Source organism: Dromiciops gliroides, chromosome 5 (genome assembly GCF_019393635.1).
Source record: "Dromiciops gliroides isolate mDroGli1 chromosome 5, mDroGli1.pri, whole genome shotgun sequence".
Lineage (NCBI taxonomy): Eukaryota > Metazoa > Chordata > Mammalia > Microbiotheria > Microbiotheriidae > Dromiciops > Dromiciops gliroides.
In genome coordinates, this window is record NC_057865.1 from 214,914,914 (window position 1) to 214,932,764 (window position 17,851).

Sequence of the window (17,851 nt, forward strand, 5' to 3'; positions counted from 1 at the left end):
CCTGGGAAACTGGTATCTCAGGTCCTGGGGATAAGCTCAACCCAGGAGGTGGCATGCCTTCTGATAGTTCATTAGGTAGGATACTGGAGAGATGGGAGAATTTGAGGACAAAAGAGGATAAAAAGAGGACAAAAAGGAACAAAAAAAGGATAAAAAGGAGATCTCACAGCTGTTGGTTCATTTCTGTGTCTTATGTGTGTAGTTGTGTGCCTGTTGATAGTGGTACTTGTGGGTACAATCTTTGGAAATTTTTAGTTGTAGCCTTTTCCATGCTCTGGCCAGGTTCGGAAGGTGGAGGAGGGTAGAATTTGACTCAGAGTTTGAATCGGGTGTTGGAATGTAAATTCTATACTATGCATTCATAGCCATAGATGAACATTGTAAAAGATAATAGATTTTTAAATTGTTAACAGGGACAGGGCTAGAATCAAACTGGGAGACACCACATGTCCTAAAGTCCCAAAGCCCCTCTCTTTCCTCATGGCAATTTCTGCTGTGGAGGATGGAGGTGCCACTTTTGAAATCATTTGTGGTGGAATAGTTTAAAATTGGGCATTATTGGTAATGTGTAAAAGTAAAAGATTTTTAAGTCCTAAGAATGGCTTTTGGCTTTTATTTAATTTGCATGAAAAATGCCACCCATTGAGCCCCAAGTGTTTTGGCTTGCCAGGGTTGCTGCAAAAGGGAAAAAAAAAGTCGGCACATTTTTTTTTTTTGCAACACATTTATTTTATTTTTTCCAGTTATATGTAAGGGTAGTTTTCTTTTTCTTTTCTTTTTTTTTGTGAGGCAATTGGAGTTAAGTGACTTGCCCAGGGTTACACAGCTAGTAAGTATTAAGTGTCTGAGGCCAGATTTGAACTCAGGTCCTCCTGACTCCAGGGCCAGTACTCTATCCACTCTGCCACCTAGCTGCCCCAAGGGTAGTTTTCAACATTCATTTTCATAAGATTTAGAGTTCCAAATTTTTCTCCCTCCCTCCCTTCCTTTCCTCCCCCCTCCACAAGATTGCAACCAGGTTATATATGTACAATCCCCAAGTGTTCTTTTTATCAGTTCTTTCTATAGGGGTGGATAGTAAACTTCCTCATTAGTTCCTTGGGATTGTCTTGGATCATTGCATTGCTGAGAGTAGTTAAGTCATTCACATTTGCTCATTGAACAATACTGCTGTCACTATGCACAATGTCCTCCCAGTTCTGCTCACTTCACTATACATTGATGTTCATTAGTCTTTTCAGGTTTTTCTGGGATCATCCTGTTTGTCATTTCCTATAGCACAAGTCCATTTCACTACAGTCATATAACACAGCTTTTTCCATCATTCCTCAATTGATGGACATTCCCTTGATTCTCAATTCTTAGCCTCCACCAAGAGTTGCTATATTTTTTTTGTGTATAATTTTTCCCCCTTTTCTCTTTTTCATGATTACTATTCTTAACTGTTTCCCTTCCATCCTATTCCCTTCCCCATGATATTTATTCTATTATCCATCTTCTTTCATCCTATCCCTCTTCAAAAGGGATTTGCTTCTGTCTGTCCCCTCCCCCACTCTGCCCTTCCTTCTTTTGCCCCTCTCTCTTTATCCCCTTCCCCTCCTATTTTCCTGCGGGGTTAGAGAGATTACTCTACCCAATTGAGTGTGCACATTATTCCCTCCTTGAGTCAATTCTAATGAGATTGAGGTCTTTGAGCCAATTCTGATGAGTGTTAGGCTCATTTACTGCCCAGATTAAACAGATTACTCTACCCAGTTGGGTGTGTGTGTTAGTCCCTCCTTGAGGCAGCTCTGATGAGTTTAAGATCTTTGAACCTTTTCTGATAAGTGTAAAATTCATTTACTGCCCTGCTCCTCTCCCATCTCTTCCCCCACTCCATAAGCCTTTTCCTGTTACTTTCATGTAGGATTTCACTTTTGCCCTTCCCCCTCCCCCAATGAATTCCCTTCACCCCTCAATTTAACCCTAAAGATGTTATCATCTAGCTAGGTGACACAGTGGACAAATCATCACTCCTGGACCCAGGGGGATCCCAGCCAAAACCTGGCCTCCGACACAAGACAGTCACCCACTGTACGACCCCAGGTATGTCCCCCAGTTCCAATTTTTTATGGTTCTCTAGGGTCTTGTATTTGAAAGTCAAATTTGCTATTCAGTTCAGGCCTTTTCATCACAAATATCTGAAAGTCTTCTTTTTCATTAAAGTCCCATTTTTTCTGCTGAAAGATTATTCTGAGTTTTGCTGGGTAGGTGATTCTTGGTTGTAATCCCATTTCCTTTGCCCTTTGGAATATCATATTCCATGCCCTCCGGTCCTTTAATGTAGAAGCTGCTAGATCTTGTGCTATCCTGACTGGGGCTCCACAGTACTTGAATTCTTTCTTTTTGGCAGCTTGCAATATTTTCTCCTTGACCTGAGAGCTCTGGAATTTGGTTATAATATTCCTAGGAGTTTTCTTTTTCTTTTTTTTCTTTTTTTAGTGAGGCAATTGGGGTTAAGTGACTTGCCCAGGGTCACACAGCTAGTAAGTGGTAAGTGTTAAGTGTCTGAGGCCCGATTTGAACTCAGGTACTCCTGACTCCAGGGCTGGTGCTCTATCCACTGCGCCACCTAGCTGCCCCCCTAGGAGTTTTCTTTTGGGGATCTCTTTCTGGAGGTGATCAGTGGATTCTTTCAATTTCTATTTTAGCTGCTTCTTCTAGAATTTCAGGGCAATTTTCCCTGAGAATATCTTGGAAGATGGTGTCTAAGCTCCTTCCTTGATCGTGGTTTTCAGGTAGACCAATAATTTTCAAATTATTTCTCCTGGACCTATTTTCCTGGTCAGCAGTTTTTCCCAGAAGATATTTCACATTGCTCTCTATTTTTTTATTCATTTGGATTTGCTTTATTGTGTCTTGGTTTCTCATAAAGTCCCTGGATTCCATTTGTTCAATCCTCATTCTCATTTTCATCAGAGAGCTTTTCCATTTGGCTTTTCAAGCTGTTGACTTTTTTCTCATGTCTTTCCTGCATCACCCTCATTTCTCTTTCCATTTTTTCCTCTACTTCTCTAATTTTATCTTCAAAGTCCTTTTTGAGCACCTCTATGGCCTGAGACCAATTTGTATTTTTCTCGGAAGCTTTAGATATAGGGACCCTGATGTTGACATCTTCCTCTGAGGGTACCCCTTGGTCTTCCTTGTTATTGAAGAAACTTCCTATGGTCCTCACCTTTCTCTGTCTGGTCATCTTGCCTTTCTTTTACTTGACTTTTAGCTCCTTAAAGTGGGGCACTGTTTCCAGGCTGCAGTATCCCAAGCTTCAGAAGTCCCAGGTGGTATGATTTAAGGAGAATCAGGTTCTTCACTCACCTGGCCTGTTCCCTGGTCTGTAGATGACCCCAGACCAACTTGCTAATCAACCAGCTTTGTGTGTTGGGGTTGTTAGCTCTGATGAGCCTGTGCCCCTCCCCTACCCGGGCCACTGCTACTGGGGCCTACCTCCTGGTTCTCAGCAGGGGAGAAAAAACGCAAGTTCTGCCTTAGCACCAGCATAGACCCCTGTAGTCTCCCCCCTGCCCAGGGCTCAGCCCTCTCACCAGACTGTGAGCTTAGTTCCAGATGACACTGGCACTTCAGGTGATTCAGAAGCTCTGGGGGTCTCCTTCTCTGGTGAGGCCTTCCTGGGACTGGATCTGTGTCAGGGTGGCTGTGGGGTTGGGCTCCACTCTTGTCTCAGCACAGCAGCTCCCTCCTGACCTCCCGTAGGCACATTTTAAAACCCCCAACTTGTTATTATAGAGCAAAAGCATGTGCAACTGAAGTAAAAACACTTGATTTGCGAGGTTGGTCTGCTGACCACATGTTCTGAAGTTCTGTGATTAAGAACTTATACTCCAAACTAAGATACCTGGAGTTACATAGAAACAGGGGAAATGGAGAGTCTTTTTCTCTCCTTCCTTTCCTTCCTGATGCTGACTGCAGCGGTATCAGTGGGGTGGGTCAGAGAGAATAAGTCCAGAGAATTTTATGATTGGCAAAAGCAAGTAGAAAGTTGTGCCCTGTTTATATGCTGATAGTAGAAACAATTTGGAAACTTTAAAGAAAAGAAAAAGGAGTGTATGGACACTAAGTGCTAAGCTTCAATTAAAAAGTATATGAGTCCAGGAAGTAATTGAGTATAGACCATGTTTTGTTTCCTCTCTAAGACAAAGAGGAAAGCACTGGCAGAATTTTGGAGCTAAGGGGGAAAGTTGGTAAATTATTGTATGGGAAAAGACACAGAAAAAGAGATTTTCGAAGGTCTTTGTTTTTGTATTTTTGTAGGGCAATGAGGGTTAAGTGACTTGTCCAGGGTCATACAGCTAGTAAGTGTCAAGTGGCTGTGGCTGGATTTGAACTCAGGGCCTTCTGAATCCAAGGCCAGTGCTTTATCCACTGCGAAAAAGAGATTTTCTAGACTCCCTTTAATGTGTAAACTCTCCAGAAAAGAGCTTGGTATAGGATTTGAAATTCCTAGACAGAGAATGGTTTTACTGAAAATTTATGAGGTTGCTTATCATAGAAGTAATCTGGGACTACTGGTGAGAAGAGAGGAATGATTATCTAGACTGGGACAGCAATGACCAGGTCCATAGGGGACATACCAGGCATATGAGAGATCTTAGTGGCAGGAATAAAGGAGGCAATCCCCAAGTCTCAAAATTTAGTTAAAGCTTTTAATGTGAAGCAGGAAAGAGGGACAACATTAGCCTTCTTAGAGAGACAGAAACAGAAGGTTAAAATAATGATTTAAACAGTTGAGGAGGTGATGGAAAAGAAAATGGAAGATTGTCCCCCTGGTATAAAAATCCAAAGTCAAAGGAGGGATAGAGGATACCCAAGAAGAAGCCCACAGGGAGCTAAATGTTATCAGTGTGGGAAACCAGAGCATTTCAGAAGGGAATGTTCTGAATTAAGGAGGGAAGAGAAAGGAATATCCTTCATGACCTTCGATGAATAGGGATGTCAGGGGTTCTCTAGCCTGAAAACCCACCCAGAACTCCTAGTAAATTTAAAGGTGGGACCAGGGATGGAGGAAGTGGCATTTCTTGCAGATACTGGGGCCACAAAGGCCTCCTTGGCAGTATTACCAGTATATAGCAAATCAAGCAGTGAGAAACTAATGGTCTCAGGAGCTAAATAAAGGAGAAGGGTTTCTAGCTTATTGTTTAGAACCTTTCAAGATTCAACTTGATAATGAGATTGAAGCTAAATTTTTGTGCATTCTTGAGGCAGGAACAAATTTATTGGGGAGGGATTTGATTGTAAAATTAGGAATCAATATAGGGGTTGAAGAAGAAATGATAACAATACCAGCGAACATGCTCAGAGTGAAAGACAAGGGGAACATTGATCCGACAGTATGGACAAGAGAAGTTAAATATCTGGGATATTTAATAAGTGAAGGGAAAAGAAGAATCAATCCTGAGAGAATAAAGGGGATAGTGGAGCTCCCCTTGCCGAGAAATAAATGGGAGCTGAGGAAATTATTGGAATTGACTGGGTATTGTAAGCCGTGGATCGACTCTTATGCTCAAAAGACTTTCGTCTTTTATTATATAGAAAACTTTTAGATGAAGCTCCTAACACTTTGAATTGGGAGGAGAAAATTCAATTGGTTGAGGTGTTAAAAAAATCTTTGGAGGTACCTGTTCTAGCTCTACCTTTTTTGGAAAGACCTTTGTGAATGTGGTTAAGGACAAGTCCTAGAAAAGATAGTTGGGCTATCACTTTATGAAATGTTGTTTGTACTCCCCTATCTTGGTAGGGAAAAAGATTCCCCAACTTTTGAGACTAAGGATATATTTGTAAAGAAATTATATACTGGCAGTATCCTCTTCTCTGTCCTAGCTTAGGTGTTCTCACTCAGACCCCTCCTCTGGAGTTCATGGTCCATAAGATCCGACCAGGTGACTGGGATCCTCATCAGATCCTGGAAAGAGACTAAGCTTACTCTGTTTTGGGAAGGACTCTTCTCGTCATTGCTGACCACTAAGACTGCCATTCGAATAGCTGAGAAGGAGTGGACTCATTATACTTGAGTGAAAGGACCTGTGAATTGCCCTCCAGACTCTGAGAACTGGACTGTGGTTTCCACGTGGAACAGCCATTGAAAGTGCCTTTAAGAAGAAATCAGGACTTGATGGAGATTTTGTGGGTGGAGGTTGTTGTGAGTGAACTGGTAATAGGAATTTTAGGTGTCAGATTGATTTACCACCTCTGGAGGGAATACATGAAGAAGTCAGTATCAGGTTGGTGAGTGCAGGCCTTTTGGCCTAGCTCTTCACCATTCACAATGTCATTTAGGTTACTGGTAATAAGATTGATGGTTATTGGATTCTGACAAAGTGGGAGGGGGATTGAGTAAGTTCTAACACATCTAAGGGAAAGTTGTTACCAAGAATAGTTAATATACAATAGGTAGGGAGTCCTGGGCATTTGTATTTTTGGTGCTGGTGAGGTAGGGAAGTAGGTTGGCACACTTTTACCAGAAGCAATGACAGGGTTGATTTGAATGTGGTTCCAGAACTAGAAAGAGGGGTGGGGGGTAGGGGGCAAGTGTCTGAGCCTAGATTTGAACTCAGGTCTTCCTGATAGGCCAGTGCTCTATCCACTGTGTTACCTAGCTGTCCCTCTCTGACAGCTTCTGTAAGGACCCCTTAATGTTTTCATGACTGTGCTGGTACCAGCAGTCTCTACCCCCTTTTTCTGCCTGTCCTAGGAGAACCTGTGAGCAGTGCTTCCATTTAGCTCAAACTTTCTTTTATCCTTTGGCCCTATCTGGAGAATATCGGTATTGATATGATTCAGTTCTTCAAGTAGTATGTCAATTCATTGGCTGTGCAGAAGCCTCATACTTAGAATTTATAACAACTGGATGAGACTTAGCATTCTCTGCCCTCCATTCTGGTACTCTATTTGTTACAGTCAGAAGGGGGCCAGTTTAAAAAATTTCCTTTCTTCTTTTGGTTGCCAGGGCCCAAGAGCCTATTGGTGTAGGATTGATACTCACACAGCAGACCCAGACATTTCAGGATGCTAGACCCATCCAGAGTTTATACTTTGCCTTTGAGAAGCAAGGCTCACTTCCAGACCACAATGAGGTATTGGAGTAGAACTTTTGGAAGAAAAAACCCAAACTGAATAAATCAAGAACACTGGGAATTACCTGAATATGGTTATACATATTATATGAAATAATATTATGAACAAAATCATAACAAATAAATTGTTATGTCCTTTAACTAAGGAAGTGATGGTTAAAAATAATTGTGCCATTTTGTATTTTAATTCCTTCCCCGCAAAGTCTACTTTTTCCTCTTTCCCACATAAGAGAGAACTTTTGCTTTTTCTGTTTCTTCCGCCTTTATGAAATTTCATTTCTCCACTCCCTGAGTATTTGTGTTGTGGTGGAGGATTTTTTTTTTCCCAGTATGTAAACTCTTTGAGGTTGGGAACTTCTACTATAGTTCCTATTCTCCCATTTCCCCTCCCTCCTCTATTTAGCTTATTAATTAGGTCCTTGATAACAGCTTGCTGTTTAACGGCAACTTAGGGAACAGCAGCTCAAAGAAAAAAGAGCTTAAAAACATTCTAAACATAGAGAAATAGCAATCAGCTCTTGGCATGACTGCAATAGTTATAGTGCTCCATAGTTATTTCAATTAAAAAAATAAATTTATACTTATGGGCAGGATACACTAGATACTAGGGAAACAAAAGCAAAAAAACCAAAACAAAACCTAACAAGGCAGTTTGGGGCCTCAGGGAACTTTTACTTTACTAAAAATTGATTGAGGCACAGGGATTGCAGAACTAAGAAACCCAACACTTTCAGCTTCTCCCAAGATCATAATAATTCAAACAAAATAAGGAGTTTTTGCTATGAAGTCCCTGAACATCAGTTGTACCCATATTCTAATATAAGTTCAGTATAGCACTGTGCAAAGAGTGTTTATTCTATCATGGGACTTGGTTTTCAATTCTGCTTCTAAAGCTTCCTACTACTTGTTGTGTGACCTTGAACAACTAACAAACTCTCTGGGTCCCAGTTTCTTTATATGTAAAATGAGAGTGTTGGAACTAGATGGCTTCTGAGATCCTTTCCAGCTGAAAATATACAATCCTATGTTAAGTGACTTGCCCAGGGTCACAGAGCTATGTAAGTGTTGAGGCAGGATTTGAACCAAGGTCTCTTTCACTGTGCAATCATGCGTCTGAGGTATCTTTTTCTCTTTGAAGGTACCTGTTGGGCAGGCCAGACCAAAGTAAAGCTACAATAATGCCCCAACAAGGGCCACAACCACACTGATGAACTGCACCAGAGATGTCGTTGTTGTTCGTCCTGTGTTCTTGAAGAGGACTATGACATTGGGAGGTGATGTCATGACTATCAATGAATTGGATTTAAGTGAGGCAGAGCTTTGCAAAGTCACCAGTACCTCACTCTCTCCTCCGGAATCATCTGGGTCCAGTGGCAAGTTATACATCAAGACAACTGGGGTGGGGGTGGGGGGAGATGTTTTAGGCAATTAGGGTTAAATGACTTGCTCACGGTCACACAGCTAATAGTGTCAAGTATCCGAGGCCAGATTTGAACTCGGGTCCTCCTGACTCCAGGGCCAGTAATCTATCTAGCCACCTAGCTGCTTCTATGAGAGAGGTGATAATAGAGCCAAAGCTGAGCTGAGCATTTGTCCTTCCACCCTTCTCATCATCTACTTAGTGCCCCTAACCTATTTCATTTTCATTTTTTTTTTTTTTTAGTGAGGCAATTGGGGTTAAGTGACTTGCCCAGGGTCACACAGCTAGTAAGTGTTAAGTGTCTGAGGCCGGATTTGAACTCAGGAACTCCTGACTCCAGGGCCAGTGCTCCATCCACTGCACCACCTAGCTGCCCCTCCCTAACCTATTTCTGAACCCCTATTTTGTACAAAATTTATACACACACACATATATAAACTATACAGAGTCTAGCCTGGCCCAAACATAGGCCTCTCTACTCCACCTCCAGTCCAAAGTAACTTGACATGTGACCTAGCTCATTAGATTAATCTTTCATTCCTGGTCATTTCTTTTCTTTCACAACAGCCTAAAGGGCTTCCAGAAGAGTATAATTAATCTAGTGAGCCACCAGAGGGTGCCTTTCTCAGGCTAAAGTCGTCATAATTCCTACCTGTAGATTAAGGAGACCAAAGCCAGCCTGGCTACATGGACTTGGAGGGCATAAGAGCTTGAAGGTTCTGTGACTGGATGAAGGGCACCAAGAAAGCAGCCCAAAGAGGATTGGTGACAAGAGAGGCAGGGGTGGGAATGGTCTGTATTGGACCATGCAAAAACAGGGATCCTGCTTCTTCCCAGCAGAAATACCACCCCCCCGCATACTGTAAAAATAAACTGTCCCTCGCCAATTTCTTTCATGCCCCTGGTGCTCAGGAAAGGTCAAGGCTTCTGGTTTAGGATAAGTAGGATAAGTAGGGAAGGGCTGCAGCTCCCCACTCCTGACCGAGGCGAGAGCAGAACCACGACTCACTTCATTCCTCATGCATACCCAGAACGGATGTTAATACTAAAGTGTTTGGTCCTTACAAACTGGGCCACAGCTTCATTCCTACACCTCCAGGAACAATTTAGAATTGTTTTGACCTCCCTCAATACGGCTCCCTGTGTCAGTCAGGCGATAAATATTTTTAAGCACATTATATGCTAGGCACTGTGCTAAATGCCAGTGATAAAGGCTTAGTAAAATGCCTGGCATATATAGTAAATACTTAATAAATGTTTATCGAATGAATTATTGGATAGAAAAAGAGGCAAAAGATTAGTCTCTGCCCTCAAGGAGTTCATAATCTTGTAGGGCAGGCAACAAGCAAATAAATATGACAAACTATATACAGGATGAACAAGAAATAATTAACTGAGGGAACTCACTAGAATTGAGAGGTTGGGAAAAGTGTCCTGTAGAAGGTGGGATTTTGGCTGGAACTTAAAGGAAGCCAAGGAGCCATTAGGTGTAGATGAGGAGGGATAACAATGGATACCAAAAACTTTGCAAGGGGAAAAAATACCAGACTTCTGCCTGTGCAGTAATTCTTGCTGGGAGGGGAATAGTCATTGTTTCTGTTCTGGCCATAAACTCTGAGGGTCTTCCCCTCCCAGATTGATTCTTGGTTTTGTTTTGTTTTTTAAATAATTTAGGTGATTTTTTTTTTTTTTTTGTGAAGCAATTGGGGTTGTGACTTGCACAGGGTCACACAGCTAGTAAGTGTCAAGTGTCTGAGGCCAGATTTGAACTCGGGTCCTCCTGACTCCAGGGCCTGTGCTCTATCCACTGCACCTCTTAGCTGCCCCAGATTGATTCTTTTATAAAGGCAAACTAGGCCATCTTTTGGCTCTTTCCTTACTATCCTTTAATAACTGAATGGGTGTTGCCTCAAACAAACAGAGACCTGGGAAAGACCTTAGCTTAAAAAGGCCAAGGTCTCCCACTGCATCCAGGGCCATCTCCAGTCATCCTGACCTATGTCTTGCCACTGGACCCAGATGGCTCTGGAGGAGAGAATGAGACGATGACTTTACACAGCCCTGCCTCACTTAAATCCAATTCACTTGCAAGTCAGAACATCCCCTTCCTGAGGTCATTGGTCCTCTTGGAGAACAAAAGAACAAACAAATTTTGTTGGGAAAGGCAGGAGTGTGGTGTGAGAAGAAAGGTGAATTTTCTATTAAAGATTAAGTTAGGTAGTGTCTTGCCACTTAAAGGAAGGCCCCTAAACCAGCTACCAAAATTTTCCTCAGAGAATCATCTGAGAGGAATGGTAAGAAGGATAGGAAGATAATTAAAGGGTCAAAGTAGAGAAAGGAAAGTAACCAAGAAAACCGAGCCTGATTTCATATGTTATATTTTCATTAATAAATAAGTTTTCTTTAAACACAGAACATGTAACAGATTGAAACACTCCCCCATCCCTCCCCCCAACTGACCAACTCCAAAGACAAAAGTCTATAAAACAAATTCCACCTGTGCTGCCCCTGCCCCCTTAGAGGGCTGAGAAAACTTGTGCCCCCGCCTGCCCCTGCCCCTGGCAGCATGCCCCCACCTCATGCTCTGGCAGGAGAAGGGGGTCAAGGCTTCTCCCTTGGGCCCTGGGGACTTGGGTGAGAAGCATATGGATGTTTAATGTCACATCTACATGAGACATGGGCTGTGCAAAGAGATGAGTTTCCTTCTCAATGGCTCTGACTAAACTGTAGCCCTTCTGACTTCAGTTAGGAGGTACCCAAACTAAGTTGTCAGGGCAGACCCCTCTGCTGTCCACTCTATGCATCTCCACTCCCTGGCTGTCTCCTGGGAGGGGAACTAGGGAGCTGGCCTTCCTTATCTGCCTCCCAGACTTGCATGGAAACTCTGCATGGAAGATGCTGAAGAGGGAGGCACCTGGCCCTGGGCCCATGAGGCCAGAGTACCTCTTGCACCCCCCACACTTTTTCTTCTTCCTGGGCAGGGGGGTACTGGAGTAAACTGGCCCCCTCCGTACCTCTATTGCCTAGCCTGGAGTGTGATGATTCTCCCTCTGTATCAGATCCTTGTCCTGGGCCCGTACCGTCCCTGTCACTTTCTAAGCCCTCACCTTGGCTATCTGAAAAAACCCATATCTGGTGTCCTAAAATGTCTCATCCTCCCTCTCCCCATGCCTCCTCTCCTTAGGAGAGGAAGTGGGAGGAAATGGGAGGTAACCCCCCACCCCCAGATCTTCCCTTCACATAATAGAACAGCTTTTGGCTTTTTCCTTCTTGAAGGTAGAAGAGATGAGTTCAGATCTGCTGGGAAGATGCAGGAGTCGTTTGGAGAGGCTGCGCACTGGGCTCTTGGGTGGGAGGGGACTACCCTTGTTCAGACACACCATCGAAGCTGTCCGGAAGATGCTGTGGACACTCTTTTCAGAAGTGAAGGCTGAACATTCCAGGTAAATCTGAGCACCTAGTTGCTTGGCTGTGGCACAACCCTGTGGAGAGGTGAACATTCTAGCATTCCCAAATTGTTCCAGCCTGTCTCCTCCTTGAGGCAGCCCTCAGAGGGCTTTACCTTCAATTTCCTTCTGCCTGCGGGCCAGTGGTGACCAAGAGCAGCCCAGATTCCTTTTCTGACACCAGGAAAGAACAACTCAGGTGTTTTCTTGTGAAATTTGTTTACACTAAACAGATGTTTGTTGTCCATGTAGGGGGGAATGATTTGTAGACTATAGCTATCCACCTTCTAACCAGCTGTTATTTATATCTAAATCTGTTATTTATATCTAAAGGCAGCAGGTAAAGTACTCCAAGGAGGGGTCACGCTGCTCCCAAGGTGTCTTGCTCATCAACAATCCCATATATTGTGGCAACCCTCTTGCTACATACAACCAACCCCTAAAATACACACACGTACACACATGCATACCTGTTCATGGGAGATGGGTGCCTGCTTCTGGTGGGACAGCTCCATCAGTGTACTCAGGTCCGTCCTTAAGTCTGTCTTACAGCCAATGAGCAGCACACGGGTGCTGGGACAGTAATCTAGAATCTCCATCTTCCACTGAAGGACCAGGTAGGTGGAGAGGAAGAGAATAAGTATTTATTAGGCATCTACTAGGTGCCAGACTATAAATGTGCTAAGTACAAATATCATAAACGAGAAGACCAATAATAGAAAAATTCCTAATGGAAGTTTTATATCACCAAGTTCATCAGCAGCCCTGCTCTCCACCAGAATCACAGTTCTCCTCATGCTTAATATGTAATCATAAGCCATTAGCTATGCCATGCTACCTCCCAAGAGGCTTATCATACCACAGAAATGTTCATCCAGCAGGCCCTTGACCCACAGGCCTACCACCATGACTCATATTCCCTTCCTTCCCGCCCCCCTTCCCCCCAATCAAGGGCTTCTCACTACTGGGTTCTTTTACTTCCTGGAGAAAACAGGCAATGAGAGTGGGGAGTAGGGATAGGGAAATAGGGAAAAAGAGGACATGACCTACCCAAGGCATCTGTAGTTATAGTAGACCTTAAAGGGGCCCTGGCCTGATTGAAAAGTATCAAGAAATAGAAGTCCTATGACCTAGACACAAATATGTTCTGTGACCCTCTTAGGTACAGTAGCTCCCTATCAGAGAAAGTACATCCCAGTGATATCTCTCTAGGGAATGGAATATCCCTTCCCACCTGTCAAAAGACCCAAGCCAAGCACCCAAGAAAAGAACCCTAAAGCAGAGACAAGCAGTTCTCAAGGGACCTTGCTAGGGAATAAGTAATCTGTATTTCCTTGGCAAAGGAAAAAAAAGTTAGCACTTCAATAGCAGATTAGTTCTATGCCTATCTGGTTCTCTTGGTGTCCCAGGGTGACCTGGCTTCAAGCTTCAAAAGAAAGAGCTTCCAAAATGGCACTTGTGACTATGATTTTATTGCCTACTCTGTGACCCTCTTACTGAGAAGTTCCCGAGGTCTCTTACCCCATTTCTTCCCTTTTCAGATATCCATTTGCTAAGGGAAAAGTACAGGATAATGGAAGGGACACTAAATTCACAATCAGGAGACCTGGATTTTCATCTTAGCTTCCATTCTCAGGCAAGGCACTTGCCTAATTTGGGCCTTCCTTCTGGTTTTTTGTTTTTGTTTTTTAAGGGGGGGCTGGATTGGAAGATCTCTCAGGTTCCTCTCAGCTCTAATATCCCAGGATCCTTGGAGTCTCACCTTTTTGAGTGCGCTGTCCAGAGTCTCCGGACGGCTGACGTCAAAGCACAGCAATACTGCATCTGAATCGCTGTAGCAGAGTGGACGGACATTGTCATAGTAGGGAGAACCTGGTGGTGGGAAGGGAAAAGGGAGAGGGAAGAAGAGTAGTGAAATTCAGGGAACTGCTGTCACCGCCTCTCTCCCCATTATCACAACCAACATCGGAGCAAAGGACTATTCTATTTATATGTAGACTACCACCCCAAACAAATCCTTTCCCTTTCTACATTGAGAGGCCCCTCGGGCACACATTTCCTTAGCCTCCAAACCAAATGCCAATCTGTTCCCCTCCCCCTAGTCTTCCCAAAGTAGTTAAGCTGGTCCTTTATAAAAATGTCAAGGAAGAAGCAGGGGGGAAGAGGGAGAGGAATGAAGGAAGATGTATAGCCTTTGTCCCCCAAATCCAATGGAGCAGAGAAAGAAAGAAATCTGACCCCGACTGAGGCTCCTTTAACTCCAACAGCATATTTGGTACTAAAATTTAGCCAGTTTCTTCATAGAAGACCATGGCACCAAGCCTAGGGCTTTTACAGGGGCCAATCTATTTCTATGGTCTACTCTCTGCTCATCCTCCTCATCCTCCCTTCTGTCCCAGTGTCTCCCCCGCTTAGGAAATGGCTCTGCTGGTTACATAACAAGCTGCCCAGCTCCCCTACCATGGGGTCAAAACTGGAAGTTGTGGCATGAAAGGGGAGAATGAAGGAGGAAGAGCCTTAAGTCTCCAATACCTCTATCCCTAACTTCTAAAATCCCCTCACACCAGAAAAGGATAAGACAAATTACCAGGATATCAATTAAACATGGCAAGGCCAACAGCTGCCCAGATGTGGGTGGCAGGGAAGGGGTACTATGGGAAGGGGATGAGCCGTTGGTCCGAGTGGTCCAACATGGGAGAACACTGGGGACCAGGCCAGCCTACCCATTTCCTCCCCAGGAGAAGGAACAGCATCAGCTTTGGAACCCAGACACTCCGTGCTGAGAATAGCAAACAGCCTTTCTCTCTGCACCCGCAATTACCATGGAAACTGGGGGGAATCCAAGCTTATGACAGGAGCTGAGAAAAGGGTAGAGAGGACGACAACCCTCTCCCCTGCACCACCGCCCCTTTTTTGGAAATAGGGTCATCTCATTGCAGCACTGAGAAAAGGAGAACATTATGGTACAAAGGGAATGGTGGAGGTGTGTGGTGGTGCTGGTGGTCGTCGTTGGGGGGGGGAATTAAAAGCAATGCCTCCATTTTGGCTTCAACCAGATCCCCTTGTTCAGGTCTGACAAGTAAATCACTGGAACAGGTCTTTGCTTCAAGCCCCTTCCTCAATATGAACGACCCCTATCCTATAGCCCTCTATATTATCTTTCCCTTCCTTATGGATACTCAGCTGATAGAGGGAATTTGAGGACTACTGGGGGGCATTTTCTATTTTTCCAGGAGCCTGGGGAAAGGATGAAAATCCCTCTTCTCCATTGCTCCCCTGCTATGTATAGGGAACCTAGAGGTGCAGTCAGAATCCTGGAGGGGGTGTGAGAGGAGGTGCTAAAGATGCACAACCCAGCCCTGCAGCCCTTCTGCATTCCAGGTCAGCTGGGAGTAGGCAAGGAGGAGTACAAGAGTGCCGGGCTCCCTTTCTGGACCACCTGCCACCTTTCCCATTTGTTCCTTACTCTGAGGAGCTGCCCGGGGAGAGACTGCACAATAGAGCTTTGGGTGAGCAGGGCATTATATTTCTGTAACAGGAGACTGTCTGACAGAGTTCCCCTTTAAACTCAGTCTGAATAAGCACTTGGGGGAGGGATGGTGAAAGGAGGTAAAAAGATTGTTTTCTCCCCTATTCCTTGTTTTTAATCCCTAATCATGGACCTAGGCCCAGTTTGGAAAAAGGAAACAGACACTGAGTCATTCAGCGGTTTGGGATGGTCAGAAGCAAAGCAAAGGGTTTTCTAGCGCAGAGGACATGGCTGTTAGAATCTGTGATGGGCCTGCAAAGACGTCATTTCTCCACATTCTGGGAAACAGAGTGTCTGCTTTTGTCCCCCCTCCAGTAAGTGACATCTTTAGAGCCACCCCCTCCCTTCACTAGCCACTGTTCAGAAAGGAGCTCTGTACCATTAAATGTACACCATTTCCTCATCCTCCCAAACACCAGATAATGCATCTCCTCATCCGTGAGCTGCAGTAACTATTCTGTGTTACTGTCACTGCTGCCATCCTTGAAATGGAATATGGGAAAAAGAATAAACCAGACACAGCACACACACACACACACACACACACACACACACACACTCCCAGTTACATTACTAACCTACTTCTCCCGATTCTACCCCTCACCTCCAACAAGCTAGTTCTCTTTCTTTTTTTAAAGTTTTTTTTCAGTTTCCTTTTAATCATAACTATCTCTTAAAATAGTTCATTCTATCTGTTATTTAGTTTGGGAGAGGAGGGAGAAGGGAAATGACAATGTCATATCTAAATGCTATAACCCTTGACCTCCTATGTCTAGCCTGCCCAGCCTGTATAGTACTAACATGGCCTCTGTCAATTAGCTGATCTTCAGCCTTAGAACTCTCTGGGGTTTGCCAACTTTGCATTCCCAAGACCATCCAACTGGAATGCCTCTTGCCAGGTGAAAGCCGAAACCAACATCCTTTCTTCTCTCTATTCCCTAACCCCACTAAAGGGAGGACCATTTCCAGAGGGAAAACAGCTGCTACAGGTAGGGACAGAAAGCCATTTAGAATCATCATTCTTACCTGAGGTGTCCCAGAGACTGAGCTCTACCCTTTGTTCCTCTGTCTCCAGACAGGCTGTATAATTCTCAAATACAGTAGGCACATAAGTCTGTGGGATGAAAAAGGGAAGAAACAGCCACCATCATACTCTTGCCCAAGGCTCTTTTTCTTCCCAGTCCTTCAGTTAAGCCTCTATGGGCAGTGCCACTCACTCTACCACCTTCTTGTAATGTCAGGTGATATGGAAGGAAAGGGAATCCCAGGTGAACAGGCATACATAAGATATAGGACCAGCCCAGGGAGATAGTCAAATATACTTATTCTCCTTCATTCCATTTCCCCATTTTAGGGTGGGAGCCCAATTCTATTTTCCCCATCGCCAGTCTGCATACAATTCACAGTATAAGGGAACAGTAGAAACTAGAGACAACAGAAGCCTGGTTGGGGAGCTGGCCTCGATCAGAACCCTTTAGAAGGGAAGGAAGAGGTGGGTTACAAGCCAGAGGAAAACCTAGACTTGATCATTCTAAAAATTCCTTCGGACTCCTTTTCAGAGCCTGGGAGGCCCTGGGAAAGGGAGGGGAGGTGCGAACGAGGCAATGCAGAGGCTCCTCTGGGCAATGAGGGCTGATGATAAAGAGGATAAGAATGAGACCTGCAGGATGACAGAAGCTGGACAGGTCCCAGGGGGACCTCGTCTCGAGCGCTCAGTGGTAAGTGGGTCGTAGCTGGGGACAGAAAGCGCCAGGCTTCTGTTCGGGCTGGCCAGGAAGGGAGGGGGGTGGTGGGCGCTCTCTCCATCAGGCAGCTCACCTCTGGGTAGCAGTCCTTAGCTAGCACCTGTAACATCGCTGTCTTCCCACATTGCACATCCCCTACCAGGACGAGTTTACATCTGGCCACAGCCGGCTGGGGGGCCCGTCTCTCCTTCATGGTCTCTTCGGCTTCCACTGGGACACAGATATGAACTGGGAGAGAGAGGGACCCTCAAACAAGAGCTCAAAATTCGACCCACACCACTCCCCTACCTCCCTCCAACTGATGAAGTGGCTGGTATGACCACTTTATATCTTGAGGGTTCAGCCAATCGTGGGAGGAGGTGGTACCTTTCAGAGCCAATCCCTGAAATGAGATTTCCCCCTTCCCCGTCCTGCCAACAGCCAATCGTAGAGGGAGCTGAGTCAGAGCCTTTTCTCTCCCCCCCCCCCTTTCCCCCTATTAAAGCTGTAGCCGCCTGGTCCCCCAAAGGGGGATTCCCGTGCTTCGATTTGCATTTACCTAGGAGTGGAGGAAAGGGGAAGGAATCTGAACAAGAGCTAAACTA

The 17,851-nt window shown here is 44.6% G+C and overlaps 1 protein-coding gene across 1 annotated transcript; it reads right to left on the minus strand.

Annotated features, from left to right (window-relative positions):
* Positions 1-10,908: 10,908 nt before the first annotated feature.
* On the minus strand, positions 10,909-17,564 carry RND1 (Rho family GTPase 1). Its single transcript, XM_043964886.1, has 5 exons — positions 17,341-17,564; positions 16,549-16,636; positions 13,756-13,865; positions 12,464-12,598; positions 10,909-12,029 (listed from the first exon to the last, which is right to left on the minus strand). The coding sequence occupies exons 1-5, from the start codon at positions 17,458-17,460 to the stop codon at positions 11,784-11,786; spliced, it is 699 nt and encodes a 232-aa protein (XP_043820821.1). The 5' UTR covers positions 17,461-17,564; the 3' UTR covers positions 10,909-11,783.
* Between the last annotated feature and the right edge of the window lie 287 nt (positions 17,565-17,851).